Here is a 20,522-nt window from a genome sequence, read left to right on the forward strand (position 1 = left end):
AACGTACGCACCACAGGCTATGCAACATTGCCTCCAAGTGTCTGAAAAGCTTTAATATTTGCACAGTAGCTATTTAGTGGCTGTTTGGATGCAATTAAGACAGGATGAAAGAGTGTTTTGCAAAAAGATCAAAACACTTATTAGCTGATGTCAGGAGCTGAATGATCACAAGCCAAGAATTTAGGGACATCAGAGGTTTTGCTTTTAAGCAAATGATAAATTCTGGCTTACTTTATTCATGATAGTTCTCTTTTTGGCAGTATGTACAAGTAGGGATCGTGACCAATAATACTAGAGAATCGTGGCAGAAAATGAAATTTATATATATATAAAAGAGGGTAGCATGGAGGGCATAGCTGCCAAGTTATCCCTTTTTTAAAGGGATTTTCCCTTATGCTGAATAGGCTTCCTCGCGAAAAAAGGGAAAACTTGGCAGCTATGATGGAGGGGTGTAGCACAAAAGGAAAGAGAAATAAAGAAACTAAGAAACACAGACTCACACAAAACCCAAGAGATACATGCAACAAAATGTTACAAAATGGTAAAGTACCAGGTTCAGGGTTTATAAACAATCCCCCACATTTTGCTGGGATGAAATGTTTTGTGAATTTGAGTGGACAGATTCTCTTCCAGTTGTCTTTAGTGGTATGCGGCAGGGAATATTTATTTATTTTTATTTCATAAAATTTATTATACCTCTTGATTGTAAGGAACCTTAAAGTGGTTTATAAAAAGACCAAATATATACACGTATATATATTTGGTAAAAACAGTTAAAAGCAACTATTAAAACATTCAAAAAAGTTAAAAATCGATAAACTGAAAACTAAATACAAGTCCACATTCTACATATCTGGGCAAGCGGGTCTAAACAAAAATGTTTTTAGTAGGTGCCAAAAATAGTACAATGAAGAAGGTTCCTGCTTGGTATCAATAGGCAGGGAGTTCCAAAGTTTAGGTGCCAGCACACTAAAAATATTACAAAGCAGAATGGGTAATATGGGGTACCTTTAATGGTTCCACAGATCAAATGTGGTCAAGTGCGTATAAATGGGGTTAAGGTGATCACATAACACTGGTCTTTAAAGACCTACATTGGCTTCCAGTATGTTTCCAAGCACATTTTAAAGTGTTGGTGCTGACCTTTAAAGGTCCACCCCCATCACTCTGCCGAGGGCCTTCTGGTGGTTCCCTCACTGCGAGAAGCAAAGCTACAGGGAACCAGGCAGAGGGCCTTCTCAGTAGTGGCACCCGCCCTGTGGAATGCCCTCCCATCAGATGTCAAAGAGAAAAACAACTACCAGACTTTTAGAAGACATCTGAAGGCAGCCCTGTTTAGGGAAGCTTTTGATGTTTAATAGATTGTTGTATTTTAATATTCTGTTGGAAGCCGCCCAGAGTGGCTGGGGAAACCCAACCAGATGGGTGGGGTATAAATATTATTATCATCATCATCATCATCATCATCACAACAACAGATAATTCTAGAATGTCCACTGTCCCTGTTTAGAGATGCAGAAGGAAAATAATTGTCACTTTGAAGCACTTTTTTTTAAAAAAAAAATGTAATAGCTTTTAGGGAAGCTTCTTGAAGTTTTCTCCACACTGACAAAAACATTCTTCAGAAATGTTTGTCTGTTTTTCTAAGAGAGAGGGAGAGAATTAATAGGGCTTGAGTAAAGCCAGTGAAGAGAATAGATTAGTGTTGCCTTGAGATTGTCAGCATTGTGTGTGGGGATTTGATTGTACGCTGGAAATTTAGGTCTGTGGATTAAATAACTCTTGGCACAACAAATCTTTTTAAAAATGACTCTTCATGTTGGGAAATTGACAGGGAAAGGCACTAAAGGTGTAGGAGAGGCGATTGACGGGAAGACTGCTACTGACCCAAATGTTGAAGACTCTGCATTAGTTAGGAGACTTAAAAGAACTCCACACAAACGACTCAGAATGAATGCCCCTTGTTGCATCATTTCCCCACAAATAGCTCAGCTGGTAGAGCACAAGGCACTTAATTTTAGGGTTGTAGGTTCAAACCCCACATCGGGCAAAAGTTCCCTGCATTTCAGAGGGTTGGACTGGATGACCCCTATGGTTCCTTCCAACTCTATGATTCCATGAAATTCGAATGAAGGCTCAATAAAGAAGAGGCTTTGTATAACCTCCATGCATATTAAGGTTGTCAGCTCAGACATTCTCCCCAGAGGGCTATTTAAGACTGACTGTTTCAAATGTCACGGAGAGCTAGGGGCTTCCTGTTTCCGGTGGTGAGAAATGGCTGACTCCCATACAAGCGGACCTCAGCCGTGCAAGTAATTCAGGGCTGATATGGGGGTAATTAGCCGTGGCAGACTCCCCTGGGTGTGGGAGGACTGTCTTGTAGACCCGCAGATTGTCCGAGATTGTCAGCTTGCATCAAGGTGTAAGCAGCAGGACACTGGGTCCTAGAGCACAACACGGCTGACACTCTCCGAAGCCACCCTCATAACCGGAAATATCTGTTTGATAAAATAATTAGATTTGGACAATAAGCAGACATAGTCTAGACCGAAGAAGACTGAGAAAAAACCTGCAGAATGGCACAGTTCCTAGTGTTTAAGCTCGGACTTCAAAGAGATTCTTATCATGGTGTTTGGATTACAGAGGTGATCGAATTTTTTTCATTCTGGGCGAGAGAGAAGGCTAAATGGGTGTCTAGAAGCCCCCCTTCTGGGGCCCAGAAGGGGGGATTGTGTGGTCTCCGAAAGCTGATCGATCGCCAAATGATTTATATTTGTGGGATACAGTTCATTTACATTGCAATATTGCAAACAGTATGTGTAACATCAAGTGACAGGCTTGGACAACAGCCCGAATTGGAATAACTTAACAACACGGGAGTTGCTACATCATTAAACTCTAAACGATAGACTTGGACAACAGCCCGGATTGGAAGATTGGAATGAAGTCAGGAAAAGCTGCACTGGCAAATAGACAGTTGGAAAAATACATATTTACAAATAAAGCTGTATTCGATGGATGAAAGGATATATGATTTCTGACATGATTGAGAATTGCATAGCCAGGGACGGTGAACTTTTAAAGCGTTAAGATCGGAATGTGGAAAAGATAAGAACAACAAGAAGCAGGCAGGAACAAAAATATTGGAGATATATTTGAAGACGTGCAGAGTATGGGGAGCCCGGAAAAATTAATAATTAATAATTTGGACTGTAATTTGGTTGTTGTTTTAGTTTATTGCTTTTAATTGGGTTATGATTATGGATATGTTAAGTGACTGTTTTTATTGGAAAATTAATAAAAATGATTTTTAAAATGTCACTGAGAGGTCAAGGAGGGACACACACACACAAGGAGGGACACACAAACAGGGACACACACACACACCTCTGTCTCAACATAGGTCATAATACAGGGCGGCCAAGGTGGCCTTACTCCCCACACCAGTCCTGAAATGGATCTAGAAAATCAGTCTCATCCAGGGGTATTTGGAGTTGCACCTTAATATAATTCTATATGTGACTCTCCATCACACCTTATATAATAATAATAATAATAATAATAATAATAATAATAATAATAATAATAATAATTCAGTCGTTTTCCTCTCTTACTTTAGTAGCATATTCAGAAGTGGTGGCAGAATCATCTTTTGAGTGCTAGTTCCTGAAACGCATTTGGAAGATTTGCCTAACCTCTTCCAAAGCATGTAGCACATTCAGGAATGAATGAATAGCAGGCCTCTCTGGCTGTTATCTACAGTTTAATCTGATCTGCTGAGTTTCTGAGTTACATCTTTGGCTCAGCCTGTGGGAAGCTCGCTTGTGCATTCATCAGATGTGTAATTTCCTTCAGCCCAAGAGGGATTGTTCTCACTAATAGGCTTGATTTTCGAATCCAGTTTTATCTTGGCTTCCTATTGGCCTGATTTCAACAGCAGCGGTTTGATAATCAATATCTTCTGTTGCTCTCTAGGAAGAGATGACTTCATTCCATTTAGGCACGAGAATGAGTCGAAAATGACTCATTGGTTTACTTTCCTTTTGTCTCTGCCATGAATCGATGGCTTTCTGCCCCTTATTTGTTCCTATAATTAAAATTTCCTGACTTTCGGTAGGTTGAATTAGTTATTGTTCCTGCTTCTGTAAGTTGACATGATACCTACCACTGAACGCTGGTGGGAGGGGAGAGAACCTCACTTTAAAACTAGGTTTCCTGTAGTGGTGGGGAGAAGGTTGTGACCATACAGCCTGCAAACCAATTCTTCTTTTGCTGAAGAGATATGGCGATCCAGGTTCTCAGAACAATTTGCTGCTGAATGCAGAGTGATAACACACCTGAATGCCGGAGTTTGTTGCAAGCCATATATTATTCAGCTACTAATGGCTTGATAGGTTGTTGTTGTTATTGTTGTTTTTTAAAAAAGCATGAAAATTTCTGCAATAATAGTTGTTCAACTCAGCGGCAGACATGTACAATGGCAAGTTATGTTGCTGAAATAGGATCTGGAATATGTTTAGCCAGTATTCAGTTGATGAAAGTTGTCTGTTTTAGAATCTTAGGTGCCAGCAAGACAAACTGACCTGTCATGAATGCATTTTTTGGCTATCGTTTGACAACCCTGCTACTGACTTCTGCCAGGCTGGAACTTGTGACTCAGGGATGAAAAGCTTCCTACCCTATTGCTCATTGGCACAAATCAGGCTAGTGCTATTGCTTTCGGTATGGTGGTGTGTGTGTTTGGTATAGCATGCACATTTGCAGAGACAGGGCCCTTGTATATCTATTGCATCAATTAGGATGGAACAAACGAAGCAAATTGTCCCCGTCCCCGTCCCCGTCCTCCACCAAATGGGCAGAATTAAAACATGCTTAACTCTCTCCTACTGAAAGCAATGGGATATGAATGTGTTTCATATTTTCCTGCATCTTGCCTGTTGTTTTTTTCCTACCGTAACTGCTGCCTTTATTCCATTCTAGCTAAAGGAATATTTGCTTTACCGTGTTTCTCATATTATAAGACATGTCTTATATTTATTTTTTCCTCAAAAAAACACACCATGGCTTATTTTCAAGGGATGTCTTATTTTTTAATTAAGTATGGTAAACCATGCATAAATATTGTACTTTTGCACCAAGCAAAAGCACACTGAGGGGGAGCAATTGCATGCAATTAAAGCTTGCATTAAACATGCACAAAGTGAAAGTTTTCTGAGATCAAAAGCAGCAGAACAAAGCCCAAACAAGCATGATAAAAGCATGCTTTTCACAAACTTTTCCTGCATCACAGAATAGCATTGCATGCATACCGTGCAAGCTCAATGTTTTCAGCCCAACAAGCCTTGAACTTCGCGCAACACGGCTCCTGCCAGCAGGGCCGTCTTAAGCCTTTCTGGCGCCTTGGTTCAAGGATCCCTCCAGCGCCCCACGCCAGCTTGGGACTTCCATTTTCACTCTCGGACCCTGCACCGAGTGCCTGCATCTTCATCTGCTGCAATTGCAAGCAGCAGCTCGTCAGGTGCAGCTCCCCCCTTTTCCCTTTGGTAAACAGCCTTCTTGTAAGGCGCAGCGGGCAAGATCCCGCACACACCCAAAAAGGGAGGCAAAACCAGAAAACAGAAACCCTGGCCGGCTGTTCGGGCAGCTGAATACTCAGCACGGCCGCCTTGCCTTGGCTGGGATCCACCTCAAACCACCTTTTCCGCTCACCCTCAAAATCGCCTTGGTTTCGGGAAGGGAGGGGGGAAACTACGGCCACCAGGGAGACCTTCTCAGCGACCCACTCTGATCAGGGGAAAAGACAGAGATGGGGAAGCGCGCTGGCGAAAGGAAGAGATCACCCAGCAGGGGAGAAGACACACACACACACACACACACAGAGAGAGAGAGAGAGAGAGAGAGAGAGAGAGAGAGAGAGAGAGAGAGAGAGAGAGAGAAGCAGACTTGGTCTGTGGTGTTAAGTCCCTTATTACTGTATGTTGTTGTTGCTGCTACTGCTATCGCTTCCGCCACCGGCCCCAAGCCAAGCTGCCTGGGGAATGTCTCTCCCCCACCATCACCACAAAAAACTGTGCACGCACACCTCCCCACTTTCTAGTTGGGTTGTTGGAAAACAGTCGCGATCTCCCCCCCCCCCCGTGATTTCCGTTTCACTCCCACCACCACCCTCCCTGCTCCTCTCCAGTGAAAACAGATAACCCCGGCACAACCTTGTGCCTCTTTTCTTTTCTCGCAGCCCCACCACCACTCCTCCTCCTCCTCCTCCTCCTCCTCCTCCTCCTCCTCCTCTATCATCACCTCCATTTCCTTGGGCTCTCTTCTCTTTCTCTTTCTCCCCTCCTCCTCCCATGGCTCCATGTGTCCCCAAGGAGCTCCCGGGTCAAGCTAGCAGGAGGCAGAGAGGGGTGAGGCAGGTGGCCCCCACACTTTTTAGTGCTTGTTGTGCTGCCAGGGCAGGGAACACTCGGCATGGCCAGCAGGGCGGGCGGGCGGAAGCGGGCGCCTTCCCGGGGATGGAGCTCTCCTCCTCTTCTTGCAGAACCAGCAAGACGCCTGCCTAGAGTGGCACCACGCGCCTGCTGCCACTCTAGGCAATAGTCTCGCTGGTTCTGCAAGAAGAGGAGGAGAGGAAGCTTTTGCCGCCTTGCATGGAGCTCCTGGCTGCCGCGCTCAGCTGGACACCAGCCATTACGTGCCCCTTTGGCGCCCTTTTGGTGCAGCTGCCTGCCAGCTGCCGGGGCTTTTCGCGGCTTGAGCTGTGGGTCCAGCCGGGTGTGCTGCAGCTCTTGCCGGCTCCCACTCGGACGGAGCTGCATGTGGCAGCAGCATCCGGTTCTGAGGAGACATCTTCCTTTTCCTCCCACCACAAGCCGGTACGGCTTATTTTCAAGGTATGCCTTATATTTCACCAACCCTTGGAAATCCTGCCATGCCTTATTTTGTAGGGATGCCTTAAAATATGAGAAACACGGTACTGGCTGATATGTTGATTGGGGATGCATAAGCGTTACTTAATTAACCATTTACATAAGTCTTAAAGCACATGATTTCCCCCCAAAGAATCCTTTGAACCTCGCGCAGCGCTACAGTTCCCAGGATCCTTTAGGGAAAGCTTTGTGCTTTAAATGCGCTGTAAATGCCCTACATACTACGGTGGAACAATGGCTTTGTGAAACGAACCCTCAGTAAGTATAGCCTGACGCTGCTAGTTAAGCAAACTGGGATAAATGCACCCACACCTTTAATTGGGAATTGGAATAATTTATTGGCCAAGTACCAAACATACTTGGAATTTTGCTTCAACTACATTGCAATGTAAACGTACCTTATACAAACACTGTTCCACTCAACAATGAGCTTTAAAATGAGCTTTGCTAACATGATAACCTTCGGATGTTTTGGGCCACAACTCTCATGGTTGGAAATGGCTGCTTCAAAGGTCGAACCTTTAAGTGAGTGCAGCAGAATACGTGCAGAAAATGCAGGTGCTCTTCATACTAGTAGTTGTAACTATACGTGCAATATACAATGCCGTTAACGTATCCGGGAATTAAATGTGAGGGGTGCCACATTTGGGTAGGGCATCTACCCAAGTATTGCCACTGCCCTATATAATTATAGTGAACTCGTCTGAGCAGGGATAACTTTCCAATACTGCCTTTTACATGAAATTGGACTCAGACCCCACACAAGCATACAAAAAAGAACTGAACAAGATTATTAAGGAGCTACCCCTACACATCCAAGAACAGATCCTCACAAACACACCAGCGGAACCTCGGCCAGGAACTTTCTATCTTCTACCCAAAATACACAAACCAGGAAACCCAGGACGCCCCATCATCTCAGGTATTGGCACCATTACAGTGGGTGTTTCCGGCTATATGGACTCTGTTCTGAAACCATATGCTATCAGTGCTCCCAGCTACGTACGTGACACCACAGATTTTCTGAGGAAAATACAATATTTGAACAATCTTCCTAACAACACTATACTAGCCACTATGGATGTGGAATCTCTATATACCAACATCCCACACAATGATGGTTTACAAGCCATAAGGAACACCATTTCAGATAAAACCACAGCGGACTTTGCTACCAAACTCTGCCACTTTGTCCTTACCCACAACCACTTCAAATTTGGTGATGACCTGTTCCTCCAGATCAGCGGCACAGCCATGGGCACCCGCATGGCCCCACAGTATGCCAACATCTTCATGGCAGATTTAGAACAACGTTTCCTTAACTCCTACCCACTCAAACCTCTCCTGTACCTGCGATACATTGACGATATTTTTATTATCTGGACACATGGACAACAGACCCTGGAAACCTTCCACCAGACATTCAATGACTTTCACCCCACCATCAACCTAACAATGAACCAATCTATGCAAGAAATACATTTTTTGGACACTACTATAAAAATACAGGATGGACGTATAGACACCACCTTATACAGAAAACCAACTGACCGACAAACATATCTACATGCTTCTAGCTACCATCCCAAACATACCAAACAATCCATCGTATACAGCCAGGCCTTACGTTACAACCGCATCTGTTCCAACTCTACAGACAGAGAATCTCACCTAAGAGATCTACAGCAAACCTTTTTAGAACTAAAATATCCACCTGATGAAGTTAAACAACAGATCAACAGAGCCAGACAGATACCTAGAGAGAACCTGCTGCAAGACAGACCCAAAAAAGAAAATAACAGAACACCACTAGTCATCACATACAGCTCCCAAGCTAAAACAGTACAACGCATCATCAGAGATCTACAGCCTCTCCTGGACAATGACCGCTCCCTTTCTCAAGCTCTGGGAGGAAGACCTTTCATTGCCTACAGACAGCCACCCAATCTTAAACAACTCCTCACCCACAATAATACAACCACCAGACTTAACATGGACACTGGTACCAGAGCCTGCAATAAACCCAGATGCCAACTTTGCTGCCACATACACCCAGACAACACCATTACTGGCCCCAACAACATCCAACATACCATCTCAGGACTATTTAATTGCTCATCCTCTAACATTGTGTATGCCATCAAATGCCAACAGTGCCCTTCAGCTCTCTATATTGGACAAACAGGCCAAACCCTACGCCAAAGGATAAATGGACATAAATCTGACATCAGGAACCAGAAGACAGAAAAACCAGTAGGAGAACACTTCAATCTCCCAGGACATTCTATACAAGATCTCAAAGTAGCTGTCTTACTACAAAAGAATTTCAGAAATAGACTGGAAAGAGAAGTTGCTGAATTGCAACTTATCACCAAGCTCAAAACCATGGAGGGACCTGGTTTGAACAGAGATATCGGGTTCTTATCTCATTATACATGATAAGCGATCTTCAGCCATCTCAACCCTTGCTTTTTCATGCAAAACCATTTGCAGTCGTTTGCGGTCATCAACAGCTATCAGTCAGTCAATCACCCATTTCCACCACCCTTCTGAGTGATCCCCCCTCCCCTCCCCATCCCCACCCCTTCTCTACATAAGTGCCTGGAAACTTCCATTTCACTGTATCTGAAGAAGTGTGCATGCACACGAAAGCTCATACCAAAATAAAAACTTAGTTGGTCTTTAAGGTGCTACTGAAGGAATTTTTTTATTTTACTTCGTCTGAGCAGGGACATCTATATAGCTAAAACAGTGCCATCCACACACAAGAGGGGTGGTGTCAGCAGGCTGCGGGGAAAATCTTTAGGAGGGGAGACCGCCAAAATAGCACAATAAGAATTGGGCAGGTTCATCAGAAGTGCTGGCTGACTGTTGGGGTGCACATTGTTGACTGGAACCCTGAGCAGGAGCACTTCATGTTGCAGCATTTTGCTGCATGCCCCACAGGTGCTCATTGAAAGCACACCTGGATGAACTGGCTGGAGTGCCTCATTAAAATGTAGCCTATACACACAAACACACATGTGTATACATATACATTAACAGCATCCGGGTGTTAAACCAGATGGTTGGTAGTTCGAACCCACGCAGGGACAGCTGTGAGCAGGACTCCTGCATTGTGGGGGGGGGGTTGGACTAGATCGGGGGTCAGCAAACTTTTTCTGTCCCTCAGACCTTGTGGGGGGCCGGACTATATTTTTAAAAAATATATATGAATGAATTCATATGCCCCACAAATAACCCAGAGATGCATTTTAAATAAAAGGACACATTCTACTCATGTAAAAACATGCTGATTCCCCGACCGTCTGCGGGCCGGATTTAGAAGGTGATTGGGCCGCATCCTGCCCCCGGGCCTTAGTTTGGGGACCCCTGAACTAGATGACCCTCAGGATCTCTCCCAACTCTACGGTATGATTCTATGCCTGCAATGCTGTTTCCTTGTAATGTCTTCATATTTTTGAAGCACATTGCCCCAAGTATTTTCTGACGAAGGGTAATTAGTTATGAAATTATTCGGTCGTACTGGTGCGAAGATCCCTGCAGGGAACCATGCTCAAAAAGAATTTGCACAGAGGGGACAGAGCGTGTGTGCATTGTTGTGTGCCAAGCATTGACTGAATCATCTCGTGCGCCCCCCCCCCCAGCATTTGCTTAAACAACAACAACAACATTGAGATTACTGGGTTCTGGAATTACTGCTTCCTGCCCCACTGAGATAATATGGAGTACAAACCCCATGGTTGGTCCCAGGGCACCCCATATTATCTCAATTGGCTCTCCAGTGGCTCTCACACCATCAAGACAGATATTAAGAACCTCTCAAAGGCTAGGATCTAGTGAGGCCAATTCATATGCAGAAACACACGATTAAAGCGCTGTGATACCATTTTAAATGGTCGTAGCTGTTGCAGTATTCACAGTTGCAGCCCAAAAACTGAGAAGAATTTAATCAAAAAGTCTGATAGGCAATTTAATATAGAAACTGTTTGTGCAGCTCTGTATTTCAAGATGATAGATAGATGGTAGGTAGGTAGGTAGGTAGATGATTGATGGATCTGATATAGATATAGATCAATGGATTATCACTGCATTTTAATGATGCAAATTCTGCACAGCAGGTGTAGAATATTTTTATCTCCTTTTTCATTGAATCATAGAATCATAGAGTTGGAAGAGACCACAAGGGCCATCCAGTCCAACCCCCTGCCAAGAAGGAAACACCATTTAAATGACCGGGATGGCCGCAACAACAAATAAACTTTGAATTGAATTGTAACAGCCATGGCTTGGAGCTGTAGTTTGTTAAGGATGCTGAGAGTTGTAACAGACCCCTTTAAGCTCCTACAATTCCCAGGCTCCTGCAATTGATTCCTCTTCACAAATAATTCTGGAAATATTGTAGCTCTGTGAGGAAAGCGGGGGTCTCCTAAAAACTCTCAGCACCCTTAACAAACTACAGGCCCCAGAATTCTTTGAGGGAAGCTGTGGCTGTTTATAGTGGTAGCGTCACGGTGCTTTGAATGTATGATATGAATGTACTCATGGCAGGCATTGTTAAGTTTCTGCCAGCATGTTTTCATGCAAAAACCAGGCGTTTTCAAAGCTCTAATGATGCTTTTTCTCATGCACTCTGATTGATTTCGGAAGAGTCTTCTATCAATGACTCCGTGTGGATTTTATAATTTTCCTCTCTGCTGGTGAATTACACATAATATTACGCCAGAGAGAGACAGTTTTAATAATGAAACACTAATTGAAGAGTGGCTGCGATAGATTTCAGAATTTCTGTGCAGCCTCCCCTTCCAGCATCTGTTGAGTTGGGACTCTTGTTTCCTTCTGCAGATTAATTGAGATTAATCTCATTAGAAAATTGGCTGGGGAAATAAGTGCTGGGCAGAAGAGACCTTGGCAGCCAAAGCCAGGCTCTCAAGAATGTGCTACAGATTCCCAATTCTTGCTACCAGATTTGGCAGTCGCTTGATTCATTGTGGCTTCCCTTATCCACCCTATAATAAAAAGCTAGTGTTTTCTTTTTTTAACTTTGAAAAGTTTAACAGTCTTTTTTTTTTGCAGGAAAACCCCCCTACCACCACTTAATTGAAACTAGCTGTATATTATTATTATTATTATTATTATTATTATTATTATTAGTTTGACACGTTCTCCCCTCCCCAACCTAATTCCTCTTCTCAAAACAGGACCTCAGGACTCTGCAGTATTTCACGTTGACAAGTGACATGTGATGCCGGTTGACGGGTCTCGAAACAGGTCATCTCCTGTTTCAGTCTCTTCAAACTCTGCCTAATCTAAGACATATATGGCTCAGGGAGGCATGTGTCTGTTTTCTCCTGCCCCTGCGGCTCTGATTGGAGGGTTTTTCAGGTCCAAAATATCCCAAGGAGTCTTTAGGGTTATTGGCTGTGTTTCAGGTTTACTCTCTCTCTCCCCCCTCCCCCACCGTTTCGGAGGTTGTTGTCCCCCACCCCCAGGGTACCCGAGGGATTTCCCTTCTTATGCTGCAGACTTGATTCTGTGGCCGCTCAGCTGCAAAGCCCCTCTTCCGGATGTGTCATTTGGATATAGGATCCCCTATGCCTAATGCAGGAATCAATCGGACGCCGTTGCTTAAACAACCCGCACTCTCCATGCCGAAGTAACTCAGTTCTGCTAACATGCCAGTCCGGCGGACTCGGCACGGTCATCTGAAAGGAGTGAGCTGGGCCACGATCAGCCTGAGCACTCGGTGTAAGTACAGCTTTATGTGGGTTGGAAGCATTGCAAGTCATGCAAGGACCCCTCCCCCCCCCCCCCGGGTGGGTCAAAGCACTGTGTTGGTGTGCGAAGGCTGCAACGACTTGGCACTTTTGTGGGAGGGGGGCTGCTTCTTTGGGGAAATGCCAGTAATGAAGTCTTGTGTGTCACACACACACACACACCCCGAAAGAATTCTTACTTTCTTCATAGCTAACAGTGGTTTCGATTAGCGATGACAATTTCCAAGCTAACGTCTGTGTTGCAGAATCGCCTTTGTGAGAACCGTAATAATAAGCAACACTTCACTTTAAAAAAAACCCCAAACATTTTCTTTGGAGGGGGAGGGGGAGACCAGATTGGGTTTAATATTTATACCCTGATTTTCTTTTAAAACGGCACCCAGAGCTGAAATTAAGAGCAAATAATAATTGTTGGGTTATCATGCATTACCTTTGATATAGATTTTGCTCAAGGTGCGATATGCATCTTCTTGGAAAATCCCCTGTGTGGATTTTAGCAGGTATGGAATGCAACATAAAACAATTATGGGAAAAACGGGGGGGGGGGGGGTTAAGAAAACCAGGAAAGATGGGAAAGAGATGGACAGGGGGTAACTGAGATTTGGAGGCTGGATATTTGTGTACTCCTAAACATGTTTACTGGTGAGGGATACTCTAAAAATGTCTTGCTCATATTTTTTTAAAAAAACTCCTTCATGTACAAAAGTGTTTGGAATATTGTAGGGAGCATAGAGTATCCGTATAAAGGTGCAATCCTTACATGGCAGTAAATCCCAATGAACTTGTTGCGGCTTGCTTCTGAGTAGGCATGTCTGGGATTGCAGTGTAAGTGGCCTTATTGCGCAGATATTTTTCTGAGAAGCTTGCTAGGGTGAGACCTGAGCACTGAAGGGCTCCTTGCTCATGCTCTTGCAGAAATAAAGTACGGCGAACTCAGGGTTGCAGTCCTGTGAAGCTGAGGTGACTTCTTGAGGCTAATTTGGATTGTAAATTATCCCCACCCCAATCCACAGAGGAGTAACAGGAGTAAAGCCTGAAGAAACCGTGACAGAGCTGTTTTCTCTTTGCCTCCTGCAAACTCCTTGTTATGTGTGCCCTGCTCTAAAAAGACAGAGATTCTCTCACCCCACCCCACCGCCCCGTGGTGCAAGTCTGAGGCTTTTCAGAATAGTCATGCCACACGATAAACTTTATGGAGCGCCTGGTGGCCTGAATGAGTCCCACAGGGATTGGAAGGCACATTTGTCTAGTGTTCTGGTTTTATTCTCACCCCCCCCCCACCTCCCAGAGTCTGTCGTTCTGTGTTGACTGAATGACCGAAATGTGGTAAGAGAAGGATGGAGTGCATCAGAGCTGCCTTTCCATGGGATGAGGGTGTTCCTTGGACACAAAGCAGACAAACAGGAAGTAATTCTTCACAGGGCACGTAGTTAAACTATGGAATTGGTCCCCACAAGATGTGGTTGTTGACACCAACTTGGATGGCTTTAAAAGGGAATTAGGCAAATCCATGGAGGGTTAGGCTATCAATAGCTGTATACTACCACAGAGGTCAGGAGCCTTTGAATACCCATCTCCAGGGAGAGGGAGAAATAGCGGGAGAGGAATAACAACAACAACAACAATCTGCGCTTCAACCTAAGGTCCCAGGGCAGGTTACAACAATTAAAACACAATGTTGAAAACACTTCAAAACAACCTACAATCACAGAAATCAGGTGGGTCCTAAACATAATACATCACTAGTATCAAAAACCAGGTGTGTCTTTGGCGTCCGCTGAAAGCAGTCTAATGAAGGTACGCAGTGCACCTCTGTGGGGAGGGCATTCTGCAAGTGAGGGACTGCCATAGAGAAGGCCATCTACTCAGCTACCTACCTACCTACCTACCTACCTACCGACACACACACACACACACACCAGCTTCTGAGGGCAGTGGAGCAACCTCTGCCAATATTAACACCTGAGAGGGGTCTGCAGGGAAGGAGGCAATCTTTCAGATACTTCAGATACTCTCTGCACACTGCTTGTGTATATTTGTATATATTAAGCTATATAGAGATGGTCTACATAAATAAACAGCATGAGCATCAGGTTGACTACCCCCTCCCCAAAGACTCATCTGCTAAGGCATATGGGGCACTTCCCTACCAACTCCATCCTGCCCTCAGCCAGTCTCCACCTACCTGCCTTCCTACCTGCAACCAGCCTAGGGAGGGTGGCTTCCTCCTCTTCTGCCTCTCCATGTTGCCCTTGTAGAACTTAGCAGGGAGGACGATAGGTGGCAAAACTAGAATTAGTTTCCTCTGCCTGTTGTTGGCTGTGGCAACACCTGCTGTTGGTCTTTCTGCCTTTCCCCTTGACAGTAGTAGTAGTAGTAGTAGTAGTAGTAGTAGTAGCAGTAATAATAATAATAATAATAATAATAATAATAATAATAAATTTATATGCCACCCATCTGGCTGGGTTGCCCTGGCCACTCTGGCCGGCTTCCAACAAATTACAAAACCACAGTAAAACATCAAACAATGGGCACCAGCCCCACCAAACCACTGTGAGAAACCGGATACCTCACTACATGGACTCTTGGGCTGATGCAGCACAACTCTTTTAATATTATGTTTAGTTTAAAACATGCAGTGTAGTAACTGAGAGCATGGGTTGTGAACTGGAAGTCCTGGTTCAAACCTAGTTTTGCAGATAATCACACTGGGTGGCCGTCGTCAAGCCACGGTTCTTTTGCGCTTGCCCCCTCCGCTCATCTGGGTCACAGTTATAATACTTGGATCGTAAGGACCATAGTTCAGTGGCTTTGCATGCGGGTGGCACTGTGGTCTAAACCACAGAGCCTCTTGGGCTTGCCGATCAGAAGGTCAGTGGTTTGAATCCCTGCGACGGGGTGGGCTTCCGTTGCTCTGTCCTAACTCCTGCCAACCTAGCAGTTCGAAAGCACGCCAGTGCAAGTAGATAAATAGGTATCGCTGTGGCGGGAAGGTAAACGGCGTTTCTGTGCTCTCTGGCTTCCATCACAGTGTTCCATTGCGCCAGAAGTGGTTTAGTCATGCTGGCCACATGACCCGGAAAGCTGTCTGTGGACAAACGCTAGCTCCCTCGGCCTGAAAGCGAGATGAGTGCTGCAACCCCATAGTCGCCTTTGACAGGACTTAACCGTCCAGGGGTCCTTTGCCTTTTACTTGCATGCAGATGATGCCAAGTTCCACCCTCAGCATCTCCAGGCAGAAAAGTCTCCTGTCAGTTGGACAAAGGTTGAACTGAAGTGGGCTGCTTCTGACAGATGTGGGACTTGTCTGAACAGAAGCAGGAACTCTCCAATCGAGGGACCCCCAACGTGATTCAAGATGATTCAGATGCAAGACAAAAACTGCAGACAGTGGGCCTGCACAAACTGAAACATACATTTACTAAACATAAAACATGGCCATTAATTTCCATCCATGCATTTTATTTCGCATCTAATTTGACTTGGCCCTTAGTTTCTTTGGCCCTTTAAGAAGGGAGATATGGGAAACAGAAGAAGAACGAGGAGAAGGGGATATGGATGAGGAAGACTGAGAAATGTGACTTGTCTGTTGAGTAATTTATTTGAAAGGCTGGGTGAAATGACTGCTTCCAAATACTTTGCACGTTAATTGGTCTCAAGCATATCAGACTTGACTTCTGTACTTTTTGTTGTGGTCAGCATTATTCAGAGGCCAACAACTGCATTTATTTAGTAAACAGCCTTTGTTTTGGGCAAATGCTTTGCTTCTTTATCTCATTCCTCTTGACTATTATCTATGTGCCTTATTATCTCTCCTCCAAAAAGAGAAGAGAGTATTAGAATAGACTGAAAACATTCACCCAATTGTGTTCTGAAATACAGCGATGGACGTAGCTTATCGGAGCAAACACAAGGCTCTATTATTAGCAAAAAATTATTAATTAACCCTCAGAGAAGGTAGGACTGAACAAGAAATTTCTTGGCTGGCATTTTCCTAAGTAGTTTGCCCCAACAGTTCACATGCTAAATTTAAAGACAGCATTGTGTCCCGTAGGGATTGGCTAATGTTTTGATACTGGCAGCCTTGCACTAAGTTTAACTCTCTTGTTATTGGCTTCTCACAGCCTCCGTTGGATAGAGGTGTCTGTGAAGAGAACTTGCATGACAAAATTTCACAAAATTTAACTCAGCAGTTTGAAGTTCATAAGAATATAATGGGAAAGAAAATGCTTTTGTGTTGGGTAAAGGCTAGCACCTTGCCTTCCGTAAAAGGCTGTATCAATTGCTGTAGAAGCAGTGTACCCAAGGGCTTTATTTATTTCTTTAGAAAACTGTATATAAATCAAAAGAAATATATATAGAGTGACTGGGGCAACCCAGTCAGATGGGCAGGGTACTAACAACAACAACAACAACAGGTAAATCAGCAAAATGGAAAAAGTATACATAACTCACCTTGGATGAAAGGTGAGATATAAATCACATAAATAAACCTGATCAGGTATGGGGGAACCTTTGGCTTTCCAGATGTTGGACTGCTAGCATTCCCCGTGGTCAGGGAAGATGGAAGTTGCAGCCTAACAACATCTGGAAGCCCACAGGATCCCTAACCCTAATCTGGACCAAAAAATCAGTAAAGCTTAACAACCCTATAATGCAAAGTGTTGGTGCTGACCTTTAAAGCCCTAAACAGCCTCGGCTCAGTATACCTGAGGGAGCGTCTCCACCCCATTGTTCAGCCCAGACACTGAGGTCCTCCTCTGAGGGCCTTCTGACGGTTCCCTCCCTGCAAGAAGTGAGGTTACAGGGAACCAGGCAAAGGGCCTTCTCGGTAGTGGCGCCCACCCTGTGGAACGCCCTCCCATCAGATGTCAAAGAAATAAACAACTATCTGATGTTTAAAAGACATCTGAAGGCAGCCCTGTTTAGGGAAGTTTTTAATGACTGATGTTTTTATGTATTTTTATTCTTTTGTTGGAAGCCGCCCGGAGTGGCTGGGGAAACCCAGCCAGATGGGCGGGGTATAAATAATTTTATTATTATTATTATTATTATTATTATTATTATTACTTCTCTTTAATATAAATGGTTCAATTGGCAGGGAAGTGTTGCACTTCAGTGCATTTTATCTGCCACTTAATGTCTGCTTAAAACTTCCCTCAGCTAAACATCTGGACAGTGAGATTTATCAAAATCCATGTGTGCAAAAATGGTTCGGGAGCTTCGCGGTCAATTTTAGGTCAATCTGCGTTCCAGATTCCGATAAGTCGGTCAAGGAATCACCTGCTTGAAGCGCAGAGCTCAGCACTTCCTCCCATGCAATTCCTCAAAGATCAAAAGAGCCTTGGGAGGGGTGGCTGTGTTTGAAGATTAGGCATTGCTCAAATGATATAAGACAGTTAATTATTTAGTTCCATAACTCTGTGGGTAATGTGAGCTAAGGCCTTAATTTGAAGATTGTTTTAGGTTTCTTCTTCTTCTTCTTCTCCCCCCTCCCGTCCGCGCCCCCCCCAATAGTAACCAGAAGGAAATGCTTTAATTCATAAGGCAAATGAAATGAATAGAGGAGGAAAAGTAAGACTCCTGGCCCAGTTTCCTCTAAATTGCACAGAAAATTTTCTCCTCCTCTCTCCTTCCAATCTTCCTTTGAAATGTCAGGTTTTTAAAAATGAAATTCAGTGGAGTGGGTAGAAAAATACAGAGGAGTGAGAGAGGATGTAAGAAGCCTGGAGATTTTAAAAGACGTTTTTAGGCCATCCTGTCGACCCAGCAATTGACAAGACAGCTCTGCCTTTCAAAAGCCTCCCGACTTGACGACTGTGGTTTAGCAAGCAGACAAAAGCTCCCCGTTTCCTCCCACGAGCCAATTGCTGTTTGCAGCCAGGTGACTGGGGCTGAATTTCAGGTCATTTGATAAGTAGGACAGTCGGCCATGTGTTGAGGTTCGTCTTGGGTGATGGGTGGACAGACGGAAGTGCGCAAAGTCAACACAACAAAGATGAACTCAAAAGAGTTCGGGCATCAAGTTGGGGGTCAACTTGCCTTGTGGTTTAGCCACTCTTCCCTGCCCTGGGCCCTTCCCACGCCTGTTTAACATGGTTGCTTGGAAAAAAAACCCAACACTCAATTTCGAATGCAAAAAAGCAACCTAGGTCATCAGGACTTATCTCAGGCAGCTGCTCAGTCCTTCTGCTAATGATGCACTGAAAGGGCAAGAGCAATTAAAGCAATCAGCACACCGCTTCTGAAGCCTCCTTGTCCTCACTGGGTCACAGCAGGTGCTGTTGAATGAGAAAGAAAGAGGGGATGCAGAGAGGAGGGAGGGGAAAGGGAGCTGGAGAAGTCTGAATATTTGCTGCAACCTTTTCCAACTTCAGCAACAACTGCTGCTCTGGTTGCCAGACTCAATAGAGGACAGGACTTCTGTGCCTTTAATTGCCCTGTTCTCTTTTGAGTCTGGAAACCTTAAAGAGAAACCAGCAGACCCTTTGCTTGGAAATTAAACAAAGGGTCTGCTGGTTTCTCTTTAAGGTTTCCAGACTCAAAAGAGAGCAGGGCAATTAAAGGCACAGAAGTCCTGTCCACTATTGAGTCTGGCAACCCTAGTACCAGGCTGTTAAGCTATTTGGGCCAACATGGGCACAACGAAAAAAAACTATTTTGTGTTTTCATCTTGTATTTTTATGCTGTGAACCACCCTGGGCTCTATGGATGAAGGAGGGTATACAAATTTAATTAAAATAAAATAAAATACAGCAATCTCACAGGTAGGGAATTATGGGGATAGGTTTTCCCCCTGATATTTTTGCCATAGCATCTGGTAGCTTTGAGACATAATGCTTCTGAGCATTAAGGCGCCATTCTTTGCTGTTGCATTTAGAGATGTTGTTAAGATGGTGAACGGCCCCATTGCTCTCAAGACAGATTGAGGCATGCAGATTGAGGCATACACGCCTTAATCTCGTGGTTGGCACCCTATTAGCCGAAACTTGATTTAGGGCACAGGAAGGAGGCAGGTGGTGGTAGTGGTAGTGGCAGCAGTGGGCGCTCCCTAGAGCATCTTTTCTCACCAGAGAAGAGACTGGACCTTGTAGGGCAGGCATAGACAAACTCTACCCTCCAGATGTTTTGGGACTACAACTCCCATCATTCCTAGCTAACAGGACCAGTGGTCAGGGATGATGGGAATTGTAGTCTCAAAACATCTGGAGGGTCGAGTTTGCCTGTTGTAGGGCTTTCCCCCCTGTTGGAAACAAAATGCATAGCATCAGTTTCCTGCCAGGGATTCCCAGTTCCATTCCCGACGGAATTATTATTCTGTTGGAAGCCGCCCAGAGTGGCTGGGGAAACCCAGCCAGATGGGCGGGGTATAAATAAATTATTATTATTATTATTATTATTATTATTATTATTATTATTATTATTATTAACAATGCTCTGCTGGGATTGTGTGTGTGAGTGGGAATGCCTACGGTCACTTGCATCCTTCCCATGCCACAAGATAACGTACTGGGTCCTTTGGGGGCAGCGGCGGCGGCAGGAGGCTGAGTGCTGGACCTTATTTTTACCGCAGTGCTTGTCAAATGCGAACCACTTTTGTGATCTTTCAGCATTAAATTACTTCTGGGAGATTCAGCCGTGGTTTGTTGTAATCTCCCTCCGAATGCTTGGGAAAGGCTGTTTGTGCGTGTCATTCTGAAGAACAGTGTTAACTACTCCTGCGCTTCCAGGCAGAAAAGGATGGGCAGAGCACCTTTTCAATGGAAGCACCAGCTATATTCCACCCCACCAGACAAAAGCAAACAGGACTGCGGTAGGG

General features: G+C 44.5%; 1 protein-coding gene across 20 annotated transcripts in view; it reads left to right on the plus strand.

The window, feature by feature from the left end:
• Positions 1-20,522, plus strand: part of EVL (Enah/Vasp-like) — a 149,603-nt gene that overhangs the window by 87,693 nt on the left and 41,388 nt on the right. For 3 of the 20 annotated variants that reach the window (XM_035106108.3, XM_088655433.1, XM_088655441.1), the window contains exon 1: positions 12,321-12,674. The exons of the other annotated variants lie outside the window; for them this stretch is intronic. In XM_035106108.3, the coding sequence (XP_034961999.3) occupies positions 12,602-12,674 (73 nt within the window). In that variant the 5' untranslated portion in view covers positions 12,321-12,601. Of the gene's footprint in view, positions 1-12,320; positions 12,675-20,522 lie in introns of those variants that run through there. 20 annotated transcript variants of the gene reach the window in all.

Source organism: Zootoca vivipara, chromosome 1 (assembly GCF_965207765.1).
Source record: "Zootoca vivipara chromosome 1, rZooViv2.hap1.1, whole genome shotgun sequence".
NCBI classification, from domain to species: domain Eukaryota; kingdom Metazoa; phylum Chordata; class Lepidosauria; order Squamata; family Lacertidae; genus Zootoca; species Zootoca vivipara.